The 27,958-nt window shown below is 40.3% G+C and overlaps 1 protein-coding gene across 4 annotated transcripts in view; it reads right to left on the bottom strand.

Annotated features, from left to right (window-relative positions):
- Window positions 1–24,268, bottom strand: part of LOC130172017 (collagen alpha-1(XIV) chain-like) — a 140,662-nt gene extending 116,394 nt beyond the window's left edge. For 2 of the 4 annotated variants that reach the window (XR_008828221.1, XM_056380407.1), the window contains exons 1-5: window positions 19,989–20,230; window positions 18,257–18,372; window positions 8,005–8,121; window positions 3,179–3,322; window positions 2,316–2,411 (exon numbers count right to left, since the gene is read on the bottom strand). Coding sequence is in view for 3 of the 4 variants with exons in the window: in XM_056380407.1 (XP_056236382.1) it covers window positions 2,316–2,411; window positions 3,179–3,322; window positions 8,005–8,121; window positions 18,257–18,350 (451 nt within the window). In the remaining variant the exon portion in view is untranslated. Of the gene's footprint in view, window positions 1–2,315; window positions 2,412–3,178; window positions 3,323–8,004; window positions 8,122–18,256; window positions 18,373–19,988; window positions 20,231–23,233 lie in introns of those variants that run through there. The other 2 variants (XM_056380408.1, XM_056380409.1) reach the window with 2 other exon arrangements.
- Window positions 24,269–27,958: the final 3,690 nt, after the last annotated feature.

The raw sequence follows: 27,958 nt of genomic DNA, 5'->3' as shown, positions 1-27,958 counted from the left end.
CTACCTACTGACAGGAAGGAAGGGAGGAGGACAGCAAGACAGAAACAAAGAAGAAGAACATCAAAGATCTAAACCTCTGTGTGCCTGTGTGTGTGTTCCTGTGTGTGTGTGTGTGTGTGTGGGAGAGAGTCATTACTTTACTTCAACAGTCTTTCATTAGTTTTTACTTTATCAAGTTACAGTTTCAGTCTGGGTTCGGTTGCAGTTTAAGTTTCTATTTTGTGATCAAGTGCACTGCAGGCAGGTTCACCGCACGAGCTCACATAAAAGATTCTTGGGATGTGTGTAACCAGATGTGTTGGACCAGAGGCACAGCTGTGAATTTTACCGAAACAATAACAGCCTCAATTCTACTCTAACACATCATGTTGTTTTCTACGGTTGAAGAAAGCACAAATCAAAAGTATATTTGGCTTTCGAAAACACAAAAATAAAAGTCACTGCACAGTTTATGATGCTGAGATTTTACTGCAACACCTGATTTTAATTGCCACAGTGAACCACATAATCAGTCAGTGGAAGCTGAAAACAAATCTGCTGAAATCCCCATCTCTGGTAAAATAACAGGGCAGATTTTACTTATTCATAAAAGTATCACTTTTAGTTTTTTATTGTGTGTCAGCTCATGTTTTAATACGTTTTGTAAGGATGTCATAATGCATGATGGTAGTGCACTATTGTCATGATATGAGGAATCAAATCATTTATTGTATGTAGTGTAGAAACACAATACTGTATACTGCAGGTATGACTATCACACACTATTTATTGTGAATCCAATACACTCCCACAACCATTTTGACAAGGCACTTTAAGTGTTACCACAGCTTGCCCTCACTATGACATTTGCTTTGCTTCACTATCGATGCGTTTCCATCTCCAGAACCAATTCATTATGTATTCACAGATTCAAAGAAGTGTCTACAAATAAACTTAATAACATGGCTAATTGCTTAGTGATTCTCCCTCTCTTTTGTGTGTGTGTGTGTGTGTGTCTCTCTTGCTCCATCAGCAACTTTGAAGTGCACATATAGCATTACAGAGTAAAATTATATTGCAAATAATATAAAAGGGTTGCAGTCCCTAAAAATGATGGCATGTAGTAAGCAGTTCAGTGGAGGCTGGACTTTAAACCAGACTCAATTATTGTAACTTCCTGAATATTTCTGAGCCCCCACATTCTTTTAGTGCCCAAAGACCAAATAATAAGTCAGCCTACAGCCAGTGTACTTAAGTAATAAGCCTCCTACCACCGAGTAATGAGATTCTGTCTTTGTGTACACATTAGGATACAAAGTTATGGTAACATATATGGTTGACATTTAAAACTTGTAAAAACAATCATATTCACACATCATCAGCAATTACGATGTCTCAAATTCAGCCACAAGCGTCGTTCATGTCTGAGTCTGAAAATTACCAGCTACTTTACTTTACCAGCTGCCTCACACACACACACACACACACACACACACACACACACACACACACACACCACACACACACACACACACACACACACACACACACACACACACACACACACACACACACACAGAGAGAAAACCATTTTACAAGCGATCAATTATTCCACAGTCAAAGATTCACCCACTGAACTCGCAGTTATGGTAAAAAAATCAACAGATAGAGGATTGTTTCTATGAAAGTGCACTCTCAATCAAGAAAATGAATGCATTCCTTTCTTCTCTCACATTTCACAGAAGTCGAAATGTTAGACATTTAAATATGAGAACATGAATGCTGCCAAATGAAAGAACATCTTGGTTTCAATAACAAACAGACAGTGAGCCAGACGTTCTTGTCAAATTAACATCCACGCAGACACAAGCGAACAGTTTGGGTCACTAATCGTCTAACAGCAGTAGTCACAATATCACTCAGCATTGAGTATGCTAAAGAGTTTCCACAAAGCACCACTGGGAATGATTCACCAGTGAGGTATACATGGTTTTGGCATCGTTACTCTCACTACACCATGTCTGTCTAGGTATTGTTTCAAAAGTTGAGTTTTGCTGTTAACCGGTTGCACATTAACTCTGCATGACTTCACAGTCAGATCCAACCGACATGGACGGTCACCAGACTCTGATTTTTCTGATCTATGGAGCTGGTGTCAGAGACAGCACCAGCGGCTGTTTTTCCTACCTCCAAACATCACTATGGCAACTGACTGGAGGACTCTTTAAGCAACAGTAATACTCAACGCAGTTCACTTTATTTATACGTTTGTGTGAGCACAGGATTTGTGTATAGCCTCCTCTCCTGGAAACAGTATTTGTGTGCATTTGTCCTACCTCCAGAGATCTCGTTGGCATCCTCTGGAGGTACAACTGAATCAGTCAGCCTCTGGGGCTCGGTCTTGTCTCCTCCGTCAGTCTTACCTCTTTCAGCTACAGCAGACAGAACAGATCAATGACATGTTAGCAAAATCCCATAGAATAAAGAGCAGTTATTTTAGAGAGTACCTTCGCTCTCTGGGTCTACATATGCTAATAAGGAAAGCACATACAGTATATACAGAGTAGATACACAGAAAACTCATTAAACTAGAGCAGAACATGGAGAGAATGGAAGATTAAAAGAGCAGAAAATAGACCAGAATATGGTAAAGAAAAGTAGAATATGGCGCATCAGAACAAAGCTTATTACAGAGAGCAGCATTACAGAGAGGAGAGGAAGGAAATTAAGAGAAAGGAGGAGAAGAAAGAGGAAAGGAAAGGAAAGGAAAGGAAAGGAAAGGAAAGGAAAGGAAAGGAAAAATTAGGAAATATAATAAGAGAAGAAACAGGAGGGGTGGAGAGGAAATGGGAAGACAGGAGGAGAGAAGAAAAAAGAGAAAGGATAGGAAACAAGAAGACATGAGAGGGGAGGAAACGAGACAGGGGAGTACACTCTTTCATATCAGAACACAGTTTAGAAGAGAGGAAAGGAAGGAGAAGAAACAAGAGGAGAGGACACGAGAAGAAGGCAGAAAAGATTTGAGAGAATAGTATAGTAGTGTAGTGTCAAGTAAAATTGATGACTAGAGTAGTGCAGGGCATAACAGAATAGAGAGGAAGAGTAGGGTACAGTAGAGCAGAACAGAGTATGTGGAGCAACACAATACAATACACGAATAGAATAGAATAGAAACAAACAATAATAAACATGAACTAACCTTTATGTCTGCCCTGAAGTGGTCTGCTCTGCTCGCTGCCACTGACAGCGATGACATTGACAGTGTAGTCTTTTGAGGGGTTGTAGTCTGTTATTAACACCTTAGTGTCAGATTTAGACACGATGATCTCCCTCTGCTGACCACCTGACAGAGAGAAGAAGAAGAAGAAGAAGCAGAGGAGCAAAGGTTAGACTTGTGGATATGTTGAGCCAAGTTTTTCTTTCCTTGTTCCTATCCAGTTGCTTGGAAGCAAAATATTAGTATTCTCATGACCAAGCCAATATGAAGTTAATTCAGCAGAAGAGCTGATTATCATTCTCCATTCCCAAGACAGGCAAACCTTAGGCTCAAGGTCAAAATATTTTATTCTTTGTTTGTATTTCTGTCTTTGTAAGAAGTATACTGTGTATTCTCACAAAAATTGGGAAGTGACAAATAAAGAGAAAAAACTCCAAAATTAAGACATTTTTTGGGTCCCAACTTAAGTCTGATTTTTTTGCTGTTTTTTATTTTTAGAGTTACTGGGGGAAGCTTGGAGAAATAACAAAGATTAGAGTTGGTTTTAGGTTTTGGGGTCAGGAAAATACAATTTGTCCCTGAAATAAATTATCGATTCTCCTGAAGGAGCAAGTGTGTGTGTGTGTGTGTGTGTGTGTGTGTGTGTGTGTGTGTGTGTGTGTGTGTGTGTGTGTGTCCTTTTCTTAGCAGTTAATCCCCATCAGGCCAACAAGTCACATTATCACCCCATTGTAATTCTGACCGGACATCAATAAGGTTTGTGTGTGTGTGCTTCCCCGGCTCTTCTGTCCCCTGTCCCGGCAGGGTGATGACTAACAACACTTTTAGGAGAAGGAGATAAATCCTACTGAAGGGGACGGCAGGTCAGGTGGGGTAAATGCATAGATCAGTGCTCACACCACAAACTGGAACCTCAATCTGTGCAGGTCAACCAAACCACTGTCAAATATCAGGAGTGAAGTTGAAGGGCAGACATTCACTTGGTCACCATATGACAACTGCTGCAAGCAATAAGAGTGCATGTCTCAGTTTTCTCAGAGCTAAACAATCCTGTTTAAACTTTCCTCACAGTCCTTTCCTGAAATGGATTTATTAGGTAACATCAGTAATGGATCAAAGAGTTCACCTGCAATTACCTGGTTAGACTTCTCAATGGAAACCACTGGTTCTTATCATTTTCTACACGTGGTGGGTGAATCATCCTCTCTCATTTCTTTCTCAGGCTGAAAGTGTTGAAGAACGCCTAATGTGTGGTGTGAGGCATTAAGACTTAGAGGAATAGTTCAAACTTGTGGGAAATATGTTTATTCAGTTTCTTACTAAGACTTCAATGGAAAGATCAATACTGCTCTCACATGTGTGTGCTAAATATAAAGCCGCCAACAGGTTGTTAGCATAGCTTAGCACAAAAACTGGAAACAAGGGGAAACAGCTACTGTAGCCTAAAGTAAAGTAAAGTAAAGTAAAGTAAAGTAAATACCCCTACCAGCACCTGAGAAGCTAACAAATTAACACAATGTGTCTCAGTTTCTGGTAATTGTTACAGCAAGTAATTCTCCATAAAGCCACACCTTTCCAGTTTTACATTTCAGTTTGCAGATTACATTAAAACACAGATTTAATATGCAAACTCCCTGTTATTTAATGTATTTAAGATTGTAGGGTTGATTTTTATACTTTGGACAGAGCCAGTCTAGCAGTTTCCCCCTGCTTCCAGGTTTTATGCTAAGCTAAGATAATCAACTCCTGGCACCAGGAGTGTTGCTGATCTTTTCATCTCTTGGCAAAAAAGCAGATAAGTGTATTTCCCCAAATGTTGAACTACTCATTTAAAGTAGTTAAAAGTCTTAGAAATTTGCTTTCCTGTGGCCAAGGACTGAAGCTGAAACAACATAAATGCTGATCACATTTATTTCCATGATATCCAAACTGCTTGCATGTGGGATGACTCATTTGTGGAAAACTCATTAAAATCATTATCTCCCCATATTAAGTTTAATTAAGAAGATTTTAGAAGATTATAGCAAAGAACTGATCCTTTACTTGTTTTCAGAGCTGCAGTCAGAATCATTTTAAAACAGAATAAATATAAAAGGTTGGCAGGAAACTCATGGCATCCTGCATAACAAGAATGCTTCAGCACAAATGCATAACAGGCCTGGTTTAACCATTAGAAAGCAAACACAGCCATGTTGTTTGTCTTTATAGTGGTCAACAAAATGCATTTAAGGCAAAAATAATTTACAAAAAAGCCACAGGTAAGGGCAAAATTAGACATAATTAAAAACAAACACTGACTTCACCATAGTCTGATCAATTATAGAATAAATAGTATGGTCATGCACATGATTTAAAAAAAACCCTGTACACCTATATATAAAGTGACACATCCTTCCAGTGGTCCTGGGACCCAGTTCAACTGTAGCATTAGCATTGCTTAGCATCTATTTACAGGTAGCATTGGCAGCCAGGATTGACCCTCAAAGCACCAGGTGCTGCTGCTTTTTTTGTGGGTTGGTTAAGCAGATGTATGTTTACCAAAACAGCTAGTTAGTCTACACTAAATAAACAGCTGTTAATAGTAACATTGGCTATGTAGCGGTAGCAAAAACTTACATATAGCACCTTTAAATAGCAGCACACATTTGTTACCTGAAGTCCCAGCGCCACTGATGTTATGCAGCTGTTTTTACAGAATCTCAAACAGTCCATCTCAGACGGATCCATCCGTCATTAACAGTTTGAAGCTGTTAGCATAAATTCAGCGAGCATAAGTGAATCACCAGTGACCCCACTTACCACCAGTGTCTGGGAAACTCGTTATTCTGATTGGCTGTCTACATTTTCCAAGCCAGATGATACGGCAAAGGAAAACTTGTTTACACAAAGTTAAAAATGTCATAAGTTAGTATGAATAGTTAAAATGTGTTATTATGATGAACTAACTTGTGTACTCATGACCACCAACTCCAGATTTGCAAAACAACACCAAAGTGCTGCAACTGTCTGCACATTTATGTTCACTTCCCAGTAGGCTGCTGTAGGTTCTACTGTCTATTTTAAACGTCAGACATCACAACTGGTATCCAGACCATTCCTTAACCCTTCCAGTGCTTGAAACCAATTATTATGCAACCAATTACATGCAGCAACATTATAACAATACATTGCAGTTGCATACAGTGAAAACTGGACTTTTTTCTGCTAGGTTTGGCTTCATCTCCACTGAGATTTAAAAGAGTAAATATAGACATCTGGCGCTCATAGCTAACACACAAATATGCAAGTACACACAGACACAACCCACACGATTTGAATTTCAGAATTGTTGGCAAGCTATAGAACAGACTTCGAATAAGTGCTTATTTTAGCTTAATTCATGCACTGTCATAAAATACAAAAAAATAAAACCATTGGAAAGAAAAACAGAGGATAAAGTTAAAACAATTTTTGATGCAATGAGACATGGGCTACTACGTCTACAAGGGACAGTGTTTTAAAGAAAAAAACATTGAGAAAAAACTCAGCAAGTCATTTTTGTTGGCAAAAATGAGACATCTTCTTCGACCTTAAACCTGAATCCTTTTCCAGCTGCTCTTTGGTTGCTCTTTTACATAAACTTTGAGGGGGAAAAAGAACATTATGTCGAACCAAAAGGTTAGCTGCCACTCTGACAGCACCTTTTGTGATATAAGATGGTGTTTAGAGTCTCAGCAAAATGATTTCAGCCAGTTTTAACAACCTTAACTATGCCTATTGGTCACTTCCTCTGACTCAGACAAACTATGGGGCAAATGAGACAAGACATCAGGTCACAAAGCAAGTATTTGTGTGCTCATCCTTCTTTTCATCAAATAAGACGTTATTAACCAAATTGTGTATGGATACACTAAGGATGCTGTTAAAGTCCAATTTCGTACTGAATTTGCTGAATGCCTACTGCTGCACTCTTCCCTGAGAGGAAAGGGTCATAAATTTCAGTTTTTGTTATTTTCAGCTGTCGGAGGCAGCAAGAAATTGTCAGACGAGGCGGTTCTCGCAAAGGGTTGTTTGCGACAAACAAGTTCTATGTTAGAGAGTGCTTATTCAGTCCTACTTGTTCATTCTAACAATGCCTGCAAAGGAACCGTCTGCAGCACAGCACAGCATTAATACAGAACAAATGCAGGCAGTGGTGCGGCAATAGTTAAGGAACTGATGTAAGAGGAGGTGTATGATTGTGAAGGTAGGTGCACTGTGATAACATGAAAAAGGAGATGACAGTGGTAATTACAGTGATTACTGACTACACTGTCCATGCCCAGAAAAAGACAAGGCCATGCCCCGTGTCTGCACAATGATAAACTCCTGACAGAAGCAGGATAAAAGTAGGACGTCAGGCGTCCATCATGGTCACAATGCCACACAGTGAAAATGCTGTTTAATTCTAAATGAATGACTACAATTGCTGCCGCTGTCACTCAGCTGTTCTGGACTGAACTCCATCATGAGTCTTCTGTCCTGTGTTCCTATCAGTCCCATTTCCAAATATGCTGACAGGCTCCACCTATGCAGCAAAAACACTCCTTTGTCTCAAACTTGGCAGAGGTGCAGGACAAACTTCGAGTCCCCCATATCTCTCAAGAGTGTAATCCCTTCAAAGGAGCTTTGATAAGAAGTAAATTACATAATCCTTCCTGACAGACAGAAAATCCAAGTCATGATGGGATCCTCCCCCCAAAAATTCAAAGTCAAGTGTCACTTCTTTTCCGTATTTTCTCTGCATGTGCGTGTTCTGCATGTGTCTCTGTACAGCAAAATCATCCTACCTGGTATGCTGTTGTAGAGGAACAGATAGCTGTCAAAGTCTCCTTTGGGCTCCTTCCATGAGGCAAGGAGTTTGCTTGGGCTCAGCACCTTGAAACGCAGCCGCCTTGGAGCTGGAACTGAAAATACAATTAACCACGTTTAAATCGGCTTCAATAAAGCCAGGGAATTGATTTGAAATAAATAACACGCTGCTGAAAGAAAATGGTTTTAATTAAAATTATCCCAGCCACCAATCAATACATGTTAACATGACAAGAAGCCAATAGTTATGTGAAACCCAGATACACCACCAAGACGGCAAAATCTAACACAAATCAAAGTGACTCAAACAGAGAAATTAATAAATGGATGGACAAAAAGACAGAGAGAGGGCTGAGTGAGTTTCACTTTTGAAGTTCCAGCAAAAATTATGAGAGCAACACATAAAGCAGGTCAATATGGCATGCAGCTCAGTTTTAATTTGCTTCAGCTCAAAACAGCATGAAAAAGGTTTAAAACGGCAGAGATTTAGATGAAACTACTTCCAGTCAAATTCTCTTCATAAGGTACATTCAAAAGAAAGTTTGTACAAGGACGGATGATTTAAAAAAAAAAAACAAAATAAAAAAACACAGGGGCTTTTACCTGTGCTAGTGTGTGTGTGTACGTGTGTCTGTGTGCAGATTTCTGATCTATACTGTATTGTGGAGAAATAAATGGCGTATAGCGGCTTCCTCAGGAGCTCGCTGTTCCTTCCAGCTCTCTGTCAGTGAAAACAGATCTGCAGAGTCCAGTTAAAAATGGTGACAGCAGCCATTCTCCACATTTGTCTGTGCAGTCTGTGGCTTCTTACAAAAAGTGGTAGAGAAGCAGAAGAGAATTTGACTGTTGACAGACAAGAACACACAGCGGCAACACAGCAAGCAAGAGAGACCACAATGTAGTATCGGGGAATACTACAAATTCACCTCAGATGAGAACAAAAGTCACTGGCATAAACTTTATGTCTGCGACACATATCACCATTTCACCGTTTTGCTTTATTGTTCTATGTTAGTTTATATGCACAAGGAATTCACCACAATCCACTGGTGTTTAATATTTTTCTACGTTTCTATAAATGAGCGGACACTGTCATCTATAAGTCTGATGACGCGGCCGATGTAGAGCCTCTTTACCTGTCAGCACTCTTTAAAAACAAGGCAAACTGGATGTGTTCAACAAAGATCTGACGTGCACTCAACTAACTCTGGGGTCCTAATGTAGATGGAGTCGCAAAAGATTTGTATGACTGATGCATTAATTTTTTTTATTACTTTGTAATAAAAACTGAATAGGTTTTAAATAAATCCCAATTTCTCTGTCATCATTTGGAACTCCATGCTCTATTTTACTTGTAACTGCGAAGAGAAATATAACTGAGAAAACCTGACATGTTTTGACTAATATCCCCCACTGGATGCATATCAGTCCCAGAAAGAACTTGCGGGAATCTGTAAGTGGAGAACCGGAGTAAAACTCTGTGCCTAGAGAATAATAATAATGAACTACAATTTTAAAAGTCAAAGAATCCCTTTAAGAATAAAGTTTGAATGACCTCAGAGATTAACCCAAATTAGTGATCCTTCAGTGTACAGACACAGACGCTGCTCTGTCAGATACAGGAGTGAGTGCAGACATGTAAAGACTGTACATCAGGCATTTAGGAGAGAGAGCATCTACAGAGAAAATAGGTGATATGATGTTGACGAACCTGAGGTGTACTGTGCAGGATTTTCACTTGCTGATGAGGACAGACATCGAGACATCAAGTCAAGGCACTGTATTTCCTGAAGTGCTTTATATTGTTGGTGGAAAAGTCAGAAGTGCGGAGCTCAGCTTGGTTAACTACCACTTCACGGTTACCTCTACTTACTCATCATGAGTAATTATTGTAAAAAATAGTTTTTTGGGTAATTTCTTTCCTGGTTATACAACAAATAAGTGATTACATGTAACTTTATTGTTCAAGTTTGTCCTTCAAGTTTGTGTGCTAACTGAGTGACAACTTTTAGGCTATATCTAAGAAAGGTGAAACAAAAAGTATCAAAATTTAGGTCAAGCTGGGACAAGAAAAGTTATGAACTGAAGATTCAGTCCACTTTTGTTATCATAAATATGCTAGTATGCTTATTATCTAGTTGAATCAGACACAACTTTCCTTCCAAACATCCTTAAAATTTTAGTCATGGTATTACCTCACAAGTTAATGTCAAGTCCCAACTTTTCTGGAAGCCAAAAGAAAAACAACTGAAAAACAGAATCCAGTCTCAAGTTGCCAAACGAGGACAACGTCTTGAACTTCTCATCACCAGATCTTCTGATGCTGCTTGATCGTATTGCAGAGACACAGTGCAGCACTTCACAGTTTTCCATTTTGCTCACTCCTTTCAAATGCTCAAAATGCATAGGATGAAACGGTATAATTACACCACACAATAAGAATCTATGAATAATTTAAGTCTGTGATAAAGCTGGGTAGATTATTACCCTGGTATCATTGAGTTTGTGCTTGATAGTAGGTGAATTGAGTTGGCAGACAGGGTACTAATAACCAGGTGAAAATTGCCTTGAATAACTTGATCTTTGCTTTGCATGTCAATGAACACACACACACACACACACACGCACATGCACACGCACACGCACACACACACACACTAATTTGTAATAGAAAACTGTTGTAAAAATGTATAGGCCGACCGTGACTCTCTCCTATGCTGTGAATGCATGTCAAGGTCTATTAGACGGAGGCAATTCCTGATACAGCAGCTATGATTAATGAATATGGACGCTATACGTCCAATAGCTGTGGATGCTGACAGAACATGGGGGTCTCTGATATAAATTACCTTTCACTAACCGCCACGTCTGTTCTTGTTTACCCCTGTACAGCCATAAATATCATCCAGGAGCTCAACATTTCACACACACTCTCTCTGAATCGAAGTGCCAAGACGCTTTTGTGAAACACATTAGACATCCACTCTCTGTATCTCACAATAAAATACTTTGTGGAATTACTGTAGAAACCCTGGCAAGATAGCTTAAACTCTCCCCTAAATTTACAGAGCGTATACGTATCCACGTATAGTGCAACAGTATATCACATAAACCAGAGCCATTTATCTGAAAGAGTTGCACCCGCAGAGTCAGCGAGCCCACAAGAGCTCCTTGTATGCAAGCTTCTTGCCAGGTAGTAAATGCAACTCCAGCCATTTGGCAGAACTTTTGCGACTACTGCTAAGCAACAACTTTTAGCTCCAGTAAATAGTCTGAGTCACTGAAAAAAAATTACAAACCCAGAGAGCCAGAAAATTATAGAAATCCCTTCTTAAATGATATTTAACACGTCCTCGCCTCATGCAGCTGAACCTTAATTCAAAGGGTCTAATTTGAAGCATGAACTTGAGTAATCTCCTGACTCTGTAGGGAGTGTAAACCAGAAAAGTCTTTTAACTGGCGGCCCAGTATGAACTGGAATTATCTGGGTTAAGGCGATACAAGCACAGCTTGACGCCCCAGTTTGAGAAGGGATGCCTCTTCCCAGGATTAGCAGCAGAGAAAGCTAGCAGGGACTCCTGATGGATGAGTAAATGCTCGCTGTCCAATCCTCTGCTTCACTTCATCTCCTCTCTCCATCCCTCCCGTCGTTCCTTGTCTCTGGTTCAACTTCTGCAAGCTTCTTCCCATCTCCTGGTTTGGCTCACTAGCTCTGCTCCATGTTGGCTTCCTTTCATCTTGTTTCTCTCATCTGCAATCCCTTCTCTTCCTCCTCCTCCCTTCTTCTCACTTTTCTTTCTTTCTTTCTTTCTTCTTTCTTTGCCTAACAATCTCTCAAATCCAACTTCCATTCGACTCCACTTCATGTCTTTCCCTTGTCTTCTCTGAGCTTTCTGGCTTTTCTCAATCTTTCTATTTATTGCCAGTTGCCTCTTTCCTTCTGTCTCCATCCCCTCCTCACCTCTCCTTAACCTCCTTTTCCCTTCTCATTCCCATCAACTTTCGCTCATCCCCTTCTCTCCATCCACTTTCTCCTCCTACTGTCTCCCCTTCTCCTCCTTTCCATCATGCTTCGATTTCCCCCCCCACTTCCAGTCTTTTCCTTCATCTTCTCTCTCCCACTCTTCCTTCCCCTTCATTTCCCCCGTTTTAATTCGTTGTTTTCCTCCTCCTCTCTCCAGATTAGCCCAATACCGACTCCACTGCCAGTATTCAAGCGACAGTGGCTTCACTAATACTCGGGATTTATGGATGACAACTGCTGGGTTGCACTGTCACCACAAGATAGCTACCGTACTGTACATGAGGGAGGAAGATGAGGGAACTGTGTGTGTGTGTGTGTGTGTGTGTGTGTGTGTGTGTGTGTGTGTATGGTGCCTATTCAGCGCTGCAGCACGCGTCGTTTGATGTGGTCGCTGTCTCGTTGCTACAAGAACTCCTCTGCTCACCGAGATAGCACTTAACCCAGATCCACTCCTTTTCTCTCCACCTCTCTGCTCTTTTTATCTCCTCTGCTGCTCTCATGGAACACTCCTCTCTTTTATCACATCTCTTCTTCTTATCCAGGGGTTTAAACTCTCTTCCCTCCTCTTTCCTTGTCTTCACCTCTGCTCTTTTATCCTATCTTCTCCTCTTCTGCACTCTTCCACTCCTCTCCTTTAGTGGCTTAACGCCTTTTTTCTGTCTTTTATCACTTTACCTGTGTAAGTGATGCCTTTTTCCCTCAACACTTATCTCTCTGCTGCATTGTGCACACACTGTTTGTGTGAGAGTATGTGTGTGTGTGTGATCTCTCTTAAGGTCTTGCTGAATATTAAGAGTCTGCTGGATGATCCCTCCTCATGTGCAGTCTAAAGCTATAACATTCTGCATGCCTGCCAACCAGCGGTGAAAGAAAATATCACCATGAAATCCTAACTAGGTTAATTCTGCACGGTTGTGGTGATTGACATCAAACAAGGATGAAATATTAAATACCAGAATACGCTATTCTAACACACACCATTTCAAGGTCTGGTTAATATGTTGGGAAGTTATTAAATTCTGTATTCAAAGGATAATTCCAATAATTGGGTCATATTTTTGTAGCGTTATCCATTACTCTAAGGTTAAACAAGAATTAAATTATGTTATTTAAATTGTAGACTGGGATTCAAAAGTAAAATTGTTAGAGAGTAAGAAACACAAGCAAACCAATGATCAAACTGGCTTTGAACAAACCCAGAGGTTAATCCGACTTTTCAGAGGAGTAAATGAAGGCAAAAGGTAAATGTATTACCCAAATTTCTGTAAATATTCATTACAGTTTATAGTTGGCAATACATGCAGCCTAATTTCCTGGTGAAATAAGACATTATTAGCAGCGTTTTAGGAAGGGTCACTTTTAGTTTTACCTTCAGGTAATGGGGTATAGATAATCTGGTTGCACAGTTCTTGTCTCTCTGATCATATTTCTTGCTCCAGTAGACATCAGTGGGGCGATACCGCCCCTCCCCTCTCCTCAGTACCAGTTACTTTAGTTAAAGTAAAATTAACACAATTGATAAATATAATGGTCAGACCTTCGAAGTTAAGATCCAAGTTGCAAAAACAACAAACAAAAGGTAATTATGCTTTAAAGACAGCTCTTAAAGAAGGTGCAAAAGACCAATGGGATTCAAATTCATTGTTTTCCATTTAGTTTCACTCAAGTCAAGAGTTTTCTTTAATTATATATGAACAAAATCCAGATCATCTCCACTTATTTCTAGATTTGTTAGAAATCTGAAATCTGAGTCACTTCAGGCTCTGTACAATATCCCACTCTCTGATTTTGGGAAACATGTATATGTCACACTGCAACTACTTTACCTGACACTCACTATCACTGTCGACACCGTGGCACCCATACTGTAACATTTGGAATATGCACATATTGGCTGCAGTGTACACTCTGCAGTCCTGGTCCAAAAACCGTTTTCGAAAATCATCATCAGCTCATGTTCCAGTTAATTAAAGTTAATTTTATTTATTTACAATCACAGGACATTATCTACATGCTCCGACAATAACAAGAGGGCAAAATTAGAGAGCCTCCTGCACATCACATCTCCCACGATTCAATGCTCCATTTAGTCCAAAGTGGCTGATGATTATGACAAGCTGGATTACCATCAACAACAGCAGCCCAATGGTGAGGTGACGGCAGTCGAGGTTTGGATAATTTAGCCGTTTTTAAATTCAAAACAGGTTGTTCCATCTCATCCTCTCTCTTATGTTTATGAATAAATGATTTCTCATCATTGGCTTCTCTCCCTGTTCATTATAACTGAAATTACTGGCCAACACTTTCACTCATACTAATTCACCAGGCTGCCGTCTAACCACAAATTCACCACACAAACACACAAGCGCATCGAGACACGTGCAGATGTACACACACTAAGACAAAAGGTGCAATAGCTTTGTAAATGTGCTCTTGAGCGCATAATGTTGTGATGTGTTCCCAACCATGGAATTGACCCAGGCTGTCAGCCAATCAACAAAATCAATTACAATAATTAACTATGCACACGGTAAGAGCTCGCACACACACGCACACACATACAGCACTACATGCACACATTTAGCATCTTTACAATGAATATCTGACTCATCCAGAGAACAGGAATGAATGTACAGAACTTAAGAAAGTAAAGCATGACAATTATTTTTTTCTTGACAATGAGGTCAGAGTTTAGATGTAACAATGGCAAACATCCACCATCTGGCATCTTTACTCCATCAGTCCTACTTCTGTCACTGCTGCATTGGAAACAGCAACACAAAGTGCCAGGTCACTGCTTGCACCCTCTGAGGACTGAGCAGAGAACAAAATCTACATTTCCCTCTTCAGTGCTTTTTAAGGCCAAAGTAACAGCCAGTGAAAGAAGAAACAGCAACAACAGTCCACTGTGTTGTGCACTGCTCAATTTCTGCATTAAGAACAGCACCAGAGCCGTTCACGCAGATATTCAAACAAATGAGTGTCTAATGTAACTGAAGCTTTATATGCAATACAGACTATATTGTGTCCTAAAAGATCTATTCATATACAGGCCAGTGCAAATAACGTGCATTAGCAAAGGTGATTATATAATGCTGCTGAGAGTATGTTAGGCCATGGTGCTTCAGACGGCGGTCTGTTTTACTGTCGGTCCATCACTTTCATCCAGAGTGAGATATCTCAAAAACAACACAATGTATTGCCATGAAATTTTTGTAAAGACATTAATGTTGCTCTCAGGATTAATCCCATTTAATTCAGTGACTTTTCATTTGGGAAGTTTTCACAGTTTTTGGTGATCTCCTGACTTTTCATCCCTTGTGCTACCCTGAGTCTGACAGTGTTGGATTCGAGTGTCTGTATCTTGACAACTATGTGATGGATTGCCATGACATTTTTTGACAGATATTCATGGTTCCTGGAGGACAAATTCAAATTACTTTGTTGATTCGAAAATCTTTCTTGTAACATCATCGTCAGGTTTATTAACAAAAACTGGCAAAACTAATAACTTTCCCCTCAGACTCTGCAGCCAAACCATGATGCTGAACCTGGCACAGTGTCAAAGCACAGATTATTGTTGTAAATACAGAAAATGTAATTCCTGATTTAAAGCATGGGATAGATGACGGGATTGGTTGACATAAGGAAGTCACACTTAGTACAGTAACCTGGAAAAAACAGACTAGTAGACTATCAAGTTAAGTTCACAGTATTTCCATTTCAGCATTGCCATTTCATTTTGGTAATTTCACAATATGTCACTTCAGATGTTACAGTAAAATCTGTTCAGTTATGTGTTGAAGCAAATGTGTCACAACTATCTTTGAGAGATTTCAAATGCAACAATAATATTAACACTTTCTTAAATATGATGTAATAATGCATGAATGGAGTAACATTCTTGGACTTAAAATATTACAAATATGCCTTGTTTGGTCTAAATAGCAGGTCAGTTGCTTCATTTTTTGCAGTATAAGCCTTCCTGGAATCACCCACGCGATAGTAGTGGGAGTTCCTGATGATATCCAGACATTTGTGTTGTATATACAAACATCCTCAATGGGTAGAACACACTCTAATCCTTAAGCTCAAATCCCCGCTGACCAGATGTTGCAGCTTACAGAGACCGGCTGGGCAAAAATTAATGGCTATCACATGCTCCCTAATGAAGGGATTGGGCAGGGCATGCTCCCATAGTGTCTGGGAGGTCGTCCACGTTCTGCTGTGATTCACTGGGATCAAATACCAGGCTAATTTATGCCTTCACAATTTGTCTCACCTCTCTCCTTTCTGTCTGACTGCAATGAAAAACATGACCTACAGAACTGCTAATGACAACTAGAATAAAAACTTCTTCGAGAAATAGAGAACGAGGGAAACAGAGATGAGAAAAATAACTGAGGAGAAACAGAGCGAGAAGGATGAAAGGAGTGAGTATAGAAGAAAGAAGGGGGGGAAAGCAAAGAGTTAGAAGTAAAAGAGGGCAGGAGAAAGAACGAGGAAAATAGAAAACCAACTTTCATTTCAAAGCAATCAATACAAAAAAATACAAAGCAGCCTCATAATCTAAAGCAAAATGGATCTGAAACAAAAACTAACCTCTCAAAGATCAATGTAATAAAATGAATAATTTTTTAGGATGGAATTCCCCATTCATTTATCCATAAAACAGATCAATGAGAGGCTTGTGTCATATGTTGGTTATTGATTTTAAACAACTTCAAAGAGAGAAAAAAATTCTTGATTTGATTTCTCTGTGTAATGTTCCTTTAACCAAGACCTGTCGCTTCCCTGCTCCTCTGACTCCACATCCTGGAAGGAATGTGAGCCACACACACACACACACACACACACACACACACACACACACACACACACACACACACACACACACACACACACACACACACACACACACACACACACACACACACACACACACACACACACACACACACACAAAGGAGGGTCAGCTCAATGATTAAGTGTCCCTCTGGGTCATTTTCATATGATCTCCATCCAGATAACTACCTCTGCACTTCATAGGTTGCATATAGCAAACACACACTCCATGAACTCATGTACAGCACACAGTTGCACACATAGCTGAACACAAACACAAACACAAACACACGCGCGCACAAACACACACACACGCACACGCACTACCGTGATAGGAAAAGGAGATGGGATCTTTTTGCTGGAATATGGCGCTGAACTTTTTCAGTCAAAAATAGTAGTCAAAATAATAACATTCAACATCTACATCACCTGAACCCCAGACCTTGATCACAGGATAAGAAAAGATTAGTGGGTACTTTGGCTTTAGGTCTGAAGCCAATAAAGTCACTCTATTAAAAGATATGTAAGAAGAGGAGGAGTGTGTCACAACATCTGAATCTCATTCAGAGAAACACACATCTGTTGCGTTTTAACACATGATATGCTAATATAGCCACATAATGACATATTAGCATACAGTATGTTCAACTGGAACTCAAATGTGTGTTTCTTGTGAAGACTGCATCCAGATTTGTAACATCCATGACAAAAAAAAAAACACACTGTACAAAACAGACAACAGCCCACTTTTTGATGATCACTCAGTTTGATTAAATCAGGCTTGCTGAAGCAAGGCTGATTGCGAAGCACACTGGAGCGTTATATATTGCGCAGCAAATCACATTTTGAAGCGCACCGTTACAACACATTAAAACACATTTATCAACACCCCTCAGGAGCATGTCAGCACTGGCAGCAGGGTGGCAAGCATTGCCATGCTGCCACGGTGAAATGGCTTAATGATATGGAGGTGATACGATCATGAGTGTGATGTAATCTGATTGGATTTTGCCTCCACATGAAAGAGAAAGGATGGACAAAGGAATGAGGAGATGACACAGATGGATCTGGTGAGGGAAAAGAGAAGGATATGGAGATAGAGGAGGTCAGAGAGGTGAGGCTTGAGGGGAAGAAGAGGAGAAGAGTGATGAAGGGAACAGATGGAAGGAGGGTGAATGGCCAAGGTGGGAAGTGGAGGACCTAAAGGCAAAGAAAAGTTGAATGGGGTGGATAAGGGGAATAACAACTCGCGTACGAGGAAGGGGAAGGGAAAGAGAGGAGGAGGGGGTAGCAGTGGGATGGGAGGGTGAGAAGCAGAGCGAGGAGAAAGAAAAGATTGGAGAAGAGGAAAAATGACTTACCTTGACCCTGTGCCTTACTGGGGAAACTGGAAACTACGGCCAGTAATACCAGTGGAGCCCACAAACACCACCTGATCTGCTCTGTTGACAACATCCTCAAAACCAGCAGCCTAGACCTGCACAGAGAGAGGAAAGATTATACTGAGAAAATGACGAAAAAGCAAAGAGAAAAAATGTGAGATGGAAAGGCAGGGAGGGCAGAGAGAAAGAGGGGCTTCAGTGACAGAAACACCAGGAATGCCATTCAGCTGCAGAGAGGGGGTCAAGAAGACCCACCTTGCCCACGCGGCCCTAAGGCGCTGATCTGGAATCAGTTACTACTGTCCAATATCCACTTTGATACAATTACAAAGCTGTAGCCTAACAGTCTAGACTGACCGCAGAGCAGCGGTCGAGCCTCCCGCCTACACAGAACAGGCCGAGGGCGAAACAGTGGAGGACTTTGTTTGAGAGAACAGAAAAGAGAAGAGAAGAGAAGAGAGAAAGGCCTGGCAGAAAAAAGGATGGATGACGGACAGAGTGATAGACAGACAGGGAGAGAGAAGTTTGATTGACAGTGAGAAGAGGGAAGATTTTGAATGCCATATTCCAACAACAAGAGCAAACACAACTCCTCTCCTCTCCCCTCGCTATCTCATCTCCTCCTTTCACCCCTCACTTCTTGCTCTCAGCACCCTCTCCTCCACATTCCCTCCCTTTCTCCCTCTCCTGACCCTCTCCTCCTCCACCTCTCCACCTCCTCTCCAGTCTCCCACTCATTATTACACACAGACATCTTATCATTCCTCTCCTGGGGAAACTCTCATACACCTTGCTGAGAGTCCTATGAATAAAACAGCACGTGCAACAAAAGTTGTTCCAAGATTGAATCATTCTCTGATGTAGAGGTAACCCGGTGGCAGTGGAAGAACAGCCAGCTCCTTCAATTCAGACAGTGTCAAAAGGCCAGAAAAATGACAGTGCATATTAATAAGCATAAAATACTCAGTAAAATAGGACTGATTTTTTTTTTTTTTTTTTCATAGATCAGCCTTAGGACATGAAGAGGGAAATGAAAAGGATTGAAAAGAGATGATTATCTCCCATCTTAGTCTCTCTCTAACACAGACACACAAATAGAAATGCAAATGTCCACATACACAAATGAGAGTTAATCTCACTAAATTGAGATTATTAGAATTATACCACTTCTCTCTCTACTCATGTAGCTAATCCTCAGGGTATAACATAACTCTTAATATAATTAAGCAGTCTATACAGGCTGGATGTGCAGGCTTGTTAGACTATTTGTGGGATACAGTTTTGCACACACTCAAATGCCAATTAATTACGGTACCAGACCGCAGACGACCCCAGCACACATGCACCATGCAAGTGTTTTTAAAGAACCACATTTTAAAGGGCTAAAGCAACAGACATATGATACTTGTTTTATTCTGAGAAAAACGTCTTTAGCCCAGTAAAATCAACACGTTTTATTTTTAAATGATTTTTTCCCCCACCTGCTTGTGAGACTGCACAAGTTTGATTCACCGACCGCAGCCAATATTTGTCTTCGGTGATCATTTCAAAGTGCTGCTGACTGGTGTTTAATCTAGTTTTTAAAGCCAGATTTGGGTCAATCCTATCACATTCATTCAAATTAACTCGTTGTGTTCAAACACTCCTGCGCCGCACACCTGAGAGCGACGCACTCAAACACACGCACCATGAATGAAATCGCCTTTCATACCTCTCCAGTCATCAATTCAAAGCGTCCTTTTTATCCCCAAAGGAAATCCTCTGAATACCAAAGATTGCTGCTGTTGCCTCCCAAAGGGTCCCTCTTCCTTCTCACGCTTTCTCTCCCCCTCTCTCTTTCTTTCTCTCACTCCTTCTCTCCGGATACAATTCAGTCAGTCCGGAGTGGGTGTTTCTCTCCTCGTTATTCAGCCATCCCTCCCTCCAGCTATTCCTCCCTGTCCCAACCCTTTCCTTCGCCCCGGATCATCTCAGGGAGAGAGAGAGAGAGAGAGAGAGAGAGAGAGAGAGAGAGAGAGAGAGAGAGAGAAGATGCGACTCAGTGCCGCTGCGCAAAAACCTCCGCTGCCAACCTGCAGGTTTCAATTCGGCTCCAGCCCCTCGGGGCCCTTTATGTGCGCCTCCGCGATAACGACGGACTTGTGGGGGACATTTCCGGAATCTGTGGCTTTAAAGGAGCCATATGGTCAATGCTGTAACTCTTTATTTTTTGTAGTGTTTGATTTGTAGAAAAAAAAAAAAAAAGTCCGGCTGAAAATGGCTCTGTGCGCTCGGGGCAGGTGCCTGGCCATGTCCTGCTGCGCTGCCAGCTTAGATGTTAAAGGCACAATGACACAGGCTTTCATCGCAGCTCAAAGTTAGAGTTACAAAAAAGAAACAGCTGACTTTATAGTTATAAAGGCACATGGAACATTTCACAAGTTCACAGTTTTTCTCATTTGCAAATGTATCCATAAATGTCAAAATAGGCTCAGTCAGTTTTGAAGTTTTTTTCCAGCTGGGAAGTTGCTGATGGAGCCCATAATGCCAACAGACTGCTGTTAATGTTTCCAGTATAACAATAATCCTGTCAGCTACCTTTTGTTAATGAAGTGATCTTAAAGTAAGACATATAACTTTATCGACTATTAGTCTAACATTTTTCTTGGATCAAGAGAATTGTCAAGACTCAAATGTTGGATTTAGAAAATCTGATTCAATACCAAACATATTTAAAATAACTGTTTTTGAAGTGGGTGTGGGAACGGGAAAATATTAATTCTTCTTAACCTGAGACTGAATGCTGGAAATCAGGGTGCGTATGCCTTTATTTCTAGTGATGTCTGTCCATAAGCATTTAGGATGGTGTTTGATAGTTGTCCGGCATGTTGATGATTTTAAATCAATAGTTTGACATTTTTGGGAAACACACTTATTCTCAGTCTTCTCTGAGAGTTAGATAAGAAGATTGATACAACTCCTATGTTTGTCACTTAAATATGAAGCTAAAGCCAGGAGGTGATTAGCTTGTAACACAAGATGTTGTGTTTTATTGGGGTTTACATGAGCCAAGCTGTTTCCCCGAGTTTCCAGTCTTTGTGCTATGCTAAGCTAAACATGGATAGATATGAAAGTGGTATCACTCTTCTTATATATCCCTCTGCAAGTTTCTTTTTCCCAAAATGACAAACTATTCCTTTATTCTAGACTAAAATGAGCATTGCAATGGATTGGTCAACACCAGCACTTTCCTCTGTCAGCCTGAGAAAAAAAGATTTGAGTGCACTTTGTAATCCTGTTTATACACTCAGCTCCTCCGCTGTTGAAGAGACTTTGTGACTTGCCCTGAGGGGGGAGGAATGGAAGTCATGAGAAACAGAGGCTGGTGAAATGTGCCAGTGGCTGGCTGAGTTAAAAGACAGAATAGCTACACTCCAGGTGTGTCCCTGAGGCACAACATACACAAGACACATACATGGTCTCAACGCACACATGTACGCCTTAGCTAAACAACTGTCCAGATGCCATAAACACTATAATCAAGAGGATAAGGCTTCTCCATCCTCCTCCCTCCTTCCTCCTCTTTTTTCCTTCAGCCTCTTCCTCCCTTCCTGTCCTTCTGTCATCCTCTTTTCCCTTCATCTGTTGCCCGTCTGCGACAGACCACACACAAAACAAATATACCACATGCACACACCACTACAAACAATGAGTGGATGGATGTTATGACTGAAGATAAATGATCAGGTCTACCTCAATAACAATAAATATACAAATATATTTATATTTTTATACATCAGTTCATGTATTTTCTTTCTTTTTTTGGACCTCTTCTGATATGTTTGTCCTCTTTAATTAGAGTGGTCTGGTTGTGCAGCTATTGTCAGTTTATAGACATTTATTGAAAATTGCAATGTGAGTAAATTTTGGTCAGCAAGGGATTCATAACAAGGGCATTTGATGAATTCAATGTATTGTCCTAACCTACACATCTTCCTAAGCTGCATTACTTTTGCACACAGTCTATGTAGCCATTGTCCTAAGTCATCATTTCTGTCTTTCTAATGCCTTTTATTTTCTTTTAAGCCATGCTAAATACTGCTTAGTCAGTCCTCCACTTTGGTCTATATAACTATGGAATTTATAAATTTGCTATGAAATTTTGTACAGATATTCATGGTCCCCAAACAATTAAGTAAAATTGACTTTTCCTTTTTTAAGTTCCCTTTAGGATTTACTTTAACAACTTTGTCACTCCTTAACTTTATTATAATAATAAATACCTGCAAAACTAATGACATTCCCATCAGCCTCACTTGTGATTTATGTGCAGCGCCACAGTATTAAGCAAATGTTTTCACTGCACTGGTTACAATATCATATTTAAGACTCCAGGTGTAAGCTGGTGACTGTATTCTCATGTCTGGTCAAACAAATAAATAAATAGCAGGGCATGGAAATGTGTCACTCTGGAAATAAATCAATGGGACAGGATATTATAAATAAGTGAGCAACTATGTTATCCAGACAACTTTGTAGTGAATAATAATATTCATAATATTTATACTGAAGAATGATGACAACCCAGCCATTTGGTTGCAGGGCTGCCGACAGGAATTATGGCAGTGGGACAAAATTTTCCAAATTCAGCCTTTCATCCACACCCACCCTTAGCTTTAAAACCAATACCGTCAATTTCAAACAAGCTCTTGGCCATTAGCCTTGTAGTGACACAGACGGAGTCTCTGACAACCATTTCCAACCATAAAAGGAGACATCACAGGAACAGTCTGGTCATTTTCTTGCAAACTTTATACCTAGCAATTCACTAATTGCAAGCATTAGTATCATCGGGTTGTAATATAATAACTTTCTATGAACAGTGCTGCTCTGTTTTTGTTAAGTGAACGTGCTAACGTTATGTCAGTTAAGTTAAGCTAGCTAAAGTTTTACTTGCTAGTCTACGTAGCTCCTCACCTCTGCCTCGGTCAGCATCGCCTGTCATACCTGGTGGTTCACATTTTGGCTTTTCTGTTGTGGACCTGATCGTTAACGGCTCAGCATTTTGACTTAGCTAGTCAGTTCGCGGCGAGTTCTTCGCAGTTCACTTGTCAAATGTTTCGACCGCACCATTTTCACAACAGGGGGTGGGGTTTGAGAGCAAAAGTTAAAATGTGTTTTCAACACATATCTATATTTAAATACAAATAAACTCTATTGTCTGTCACTTAAGTTAGTACGTAGACTATTGTACTTGATTTCATATAAGGTTCAGCCATAGATATTTTCATGACCTTTGTATACCCCACCCCCCGCTTCTTGGCCCGGGGTCATCTCTACCCTCAGACCTTCCTGACAGTGGGGTTCTTTTGTTGACAAAATAAACAGCATTAAAATCAGTTAAGCTCGGCTAGCTGTGCTCTTTGAAATACTGTTAAAGTTGGAGTGTGAATGCTTTAAACTGTAGGTTATATGACAGAGACTGTGTTTGATCATTTTTTGTTTAACTTTGTATTCTGAGTCGCTGCAGTCCCAGGTGGTTTATGACTGGCAGCTGGTCTCTATGGACTCAAAGGCCAGCAGACCTAATGATCTGCCCGGTGGATGAACCACATTGCTGTTTTCCCTGCGTGTCCCCTTTCATTTTTTTAATCACTTTTTCATTTCTCTTGATGTACTCTCTCTTCATTCTTTTCCTTCCTTCTTGTTCTCTCCCTCTCTCTCTCTTTTTACCCTATAGTCCTAATCTGTTCATCCTCCTTCTGTGTACCTGTCTATCCCAACTGTGGCTCTGTTGAATAAATGCATCAGTCACATGGTAGAGTTGATCCACAGGTCATTTAGCTCAGCACCATATGGTCCAACTGTGAGGCTTCATAAAGTTTTTAAAGTCACTGCACCGCAACAAATATCTGTTTATCTCAGGTACTCCTCTTTCCTAGTGCTCAGGTTATATAGTGTTAGACTGTAACATTACTGTCATACATACACACACACACAAGAACAGTTTCATACTTCAGTAAATACATCAGATTTGCACCACAGTGATTCCTGACAAGTTTGCATACAAGGTTGTAACAGTTTGGTGGCATGGAGTCGGGGTACATCCGTTATACACCTCACAGTGCGTGCAGTTTAGATCAGCTGTCTCACTGTGTGCGCATGCAGGTGATATGTGACAGATATCACATTTGTAAAACCTGGATGGTACAGCACTGGAAGACTTTGTGGTAAGACAGTATGGATAAAAGGTAAAAACTTTGACAGCCAATTATACTCAGTCTGACACTGAGAAGGTTTAGGGAATTTTTATCCACACAAAACACAATTTCTTCTTTTTTTAATGAAACTGTAAGCACATACAGTTTTTCATACATAGTCTTTCCTCCAAGGTGCTATGGTTTAGGAGAACTGAACAGCAGTCGACATAATTGATGTTTTCCTGATTTTTGTGACATCTGTGGTGATAAACAGTCTTTGGTGTTTAATACTCCCTGTTTGTGCTGGACCAACATATAGTAATAATAAAAATGATCAAGCTCCACCGCAGCCTCTTGTATTTCCTCTACCTTCCTATAATTATTGCAAACAATCCACCATTGTTGCTTTGACAAACAGAGAAAGCATGGGCTCTGTGTCGAGAAGGATATCTCCCAGGAAGCAGGAACCCCCTCATTGGTGCTTAGAAGAGCACATGTCTAAGCTTGAAGTTGCTGAAAGATGAAGGTTTATTGTGTAGCATCAATCAGTGGAAGGCAGAAGGAAGTGAAACTCGCTAATATGAAAACGCATAAAATGTAAAGTCAAATAAAATGCAGCAGAAGAATTCTGCAACCTCATGCAGTTTCAGGAACTGCAGCATTTAATAATGTGAGTTTTACTTTTTTTATTTGATTCAGTTTTTCGAATCAGACTCTTGCGCGCGCGCGCGCACACACACACACACACACACACACACACACACACGGTAACTAAAGTCTGCAATGTGCAAACACTCATATTGCATTTAAACAAAGGACTCCCCCACTTTTCATTCTGTTCCGCTTTCACACATAAACATACCAACTCACACACACACACACACACACCTGAAGCCCCCAGCCCTACATTTTTAAGACTCAGGGATAACCCGAGGCGTCAAGCTTAGCCCTCTGCCACAGTGACAGACAACCCAGTTCATCGTGTCACTCACACACACAATGAGGTGCATTTAAACCAGCAAAAGAAACATGGTTTGTTTGTCTCATAAGCTCAAGCAAAAGACCTGGACAAGTTCAAATAGAGTTGACAGATACAAGGGTGTGCATGGTGAAACGAGACGCACAAACTAACATCTCATGCTGTGAATTTCAACCTTTTTTCTGCTGGACACACACACACACTGCTCTTGAGCACTGTGTTAATAACAAACAGCAGGTTAATATGAGGGCAGCAGTGGACTGAAGTGACCGCAGCCTTCTGATTAGTCCAACTAGTCACAGTTATTAGCAGGCTTGTCATCTGGTACCAGGCCTATCGTTCCCAGAGAGCTGCTAAACTGACAGCTCTTAAGGTCATGGTTCATTATGCAGCTTTTTATGGTGGAACTGTACGGATGGTTGGAAGTGATTTATTCAAGAAAATACTGTTATTTATTTAAAAACTAATTCAAACCCACAGACAGCTGTTTAAGTACTTATGACCAAAGGCATCTTTGACGTGCAGGGTACATTGACCAGAGCAGTCTAAAGGTTGCACACTGTGAGGATTTTTAATTTGCCATTTTTAGTCATGCTAGCATGGTCGATCAGATTCTTTGGTCCAGACTGAAATATCATAACAGTTATTGGATGCGTTTCCATTAAATTGTGTAAACTGACATTCATGGTCCCATGACTTTAAGTCTAGTGACATTTGTCATTTAAGTGAAATGTTGCGACAACTATTGAAGAGATTACAGTGCCATTTTGTGCACACATTCATCTGGACACACATGGGGATAAAAGCAAGGACATAGCACATTGGTGAAATCACTGAGTTTCAAAAGTAAAAGAAGCAAATTAGGCTTCCCTCACTCATGACGTGCATCCTAATCAGGTCCTGAAAAGTAGCCTTTCCATTACCCATACAGTATCAAATTTATTCTTCCAGTTCCACCGCTTAGTTGGTAAAACAAGTTTTGAAAAAGAAATGCTAGTTGGACAAAGGTGTCTCCTTCTGCCAGAGTGGCTAGCCAAATTCACAGAGCCGGCTGACACAGTCCAAGAAGCATTTGGCAGGTGGCTAACATTTCTGCTTGCTGTGACTTGTCCTGAGCTCCACGCCTGTGGGGAGGGAAGCAGAGGACAGGAGACAATTCACTTGAAAACATTGTAATCATGCCTCAGAGCCATTCAGTCCATCAACCTGAGTAGGCACTGAAACATTCCTTTTCTTCAGCTGTGCAAGTCTTTTCTTTTCTTTTCTTTTCTTTTCTTTTCTTTTTCTTTTTCTTTTCTCTCTGGGTAATATTTCCCACATGGGATAACAGTGATAACCTTTATTTAATCAAGGCAGTAGTCACACTTACTGGCGCTCTTTGTCAAAAAGCTAATTAAACTCTTCAGAATATTGTGTTTCAGTGAATCCTATTTCATTTTTGTTCTGTCATAATGCAAAGTAGTATATTAAAGAAATGATATGAAAATATAGTAATAGCCTGAAACCATATCTTTAATACCACCCAGAATTAAGATAAACATAAATTATTTTGAGAGAAGAGTTTTTTTCCAGCAGATTTTCAGTTCTCAGAGTAATAACCTGTAAATATTTCGTATACAGTTGCAGACCCACAGTAAACAGAGGATATTAACAAACAAAGGATAAAAGAAAAAGTAGTGTTCACACCTAAAATAAAATAGGTACAAACAGTCTGTACAATGTCACATCTGTGTCAAACTTTCTCCTGGAACAAACTGAAGAGCTGCTACTTGAGCTTTGCAAAAAAGAATTCCAACACATGTGATAACCACATTTTTTAGATTTTTTTGGGGTCTTTTTTTGTGGTTGTGTCATACTTTATTACACGTCTGAAGATGTGTATGCTTAAAGACACTCACTTGTTTAAATCCAGTTCAGCCCTGAATTAATTTCCATCACGTTTAATCATAATCAAAGAAACAGTGATGTGAAGAGTAGAGTGACGACAGAAATGAGGGACACATTGTGTTTTTTCTTGTCCTTGTCTGACACTAAGTGAAACTACAGCACAACCTAACTGCTTTCAATGTACCTTATACTTCCCCATAACTCCCTTATTTTGGCTGCTGTCACTGTCATGAGAGAGATTTTTTATATGTATTAATTACTTGATCTTGGCTTATGCCGGCTGCATTGGTGTTGCTTTAATTGGACCAACTGGGCTTTTCAAACCTTAATATGATCTTATAATATATGCCACTTGGTGAACACTTTCATCCCAGGCTTCTCAGAGCGCCTACATTTTTACTGTGTTGGCCCCAGTTGGAATTGGACTCCTAACTTTGGCAGTGTGACTGTGATTCTGTATGCACCCAGCTACAGCACGTTGTATCAACACATTAGTCTCCAAGGGCCCATGAACAGAACACAATTTGCTAATAGAAATGCTCACGATCCCCCCCAAAAACATCATTACTGTTTGCAACTTATTTGTTCTTACAAGTACAATTTTGAATAATTGAATTTAAAATGAGAAACCTACAC

This window comes from Seriola aureovittata, chromosome 7 (assembly GCF_021018895.1).
Source record: "Seriola aureovittata isolate HTS-2021-v1 ecotype China chromosome 7, ASM2101889v1, whole genome shotgun sequence".
In the NCBI taxonomy this organism is placed as follows: Eukaryota; Metazoa; Chordata; class Actinopteri; order Carangiformes; family Carangidae; genus Seriola; species Seriola aureovittata.
The sequence above is the reverse complement of the archived record's forward strand: the minus strand, read 5'-3'. Positions and strand labels throughout refer to the sequence as shown.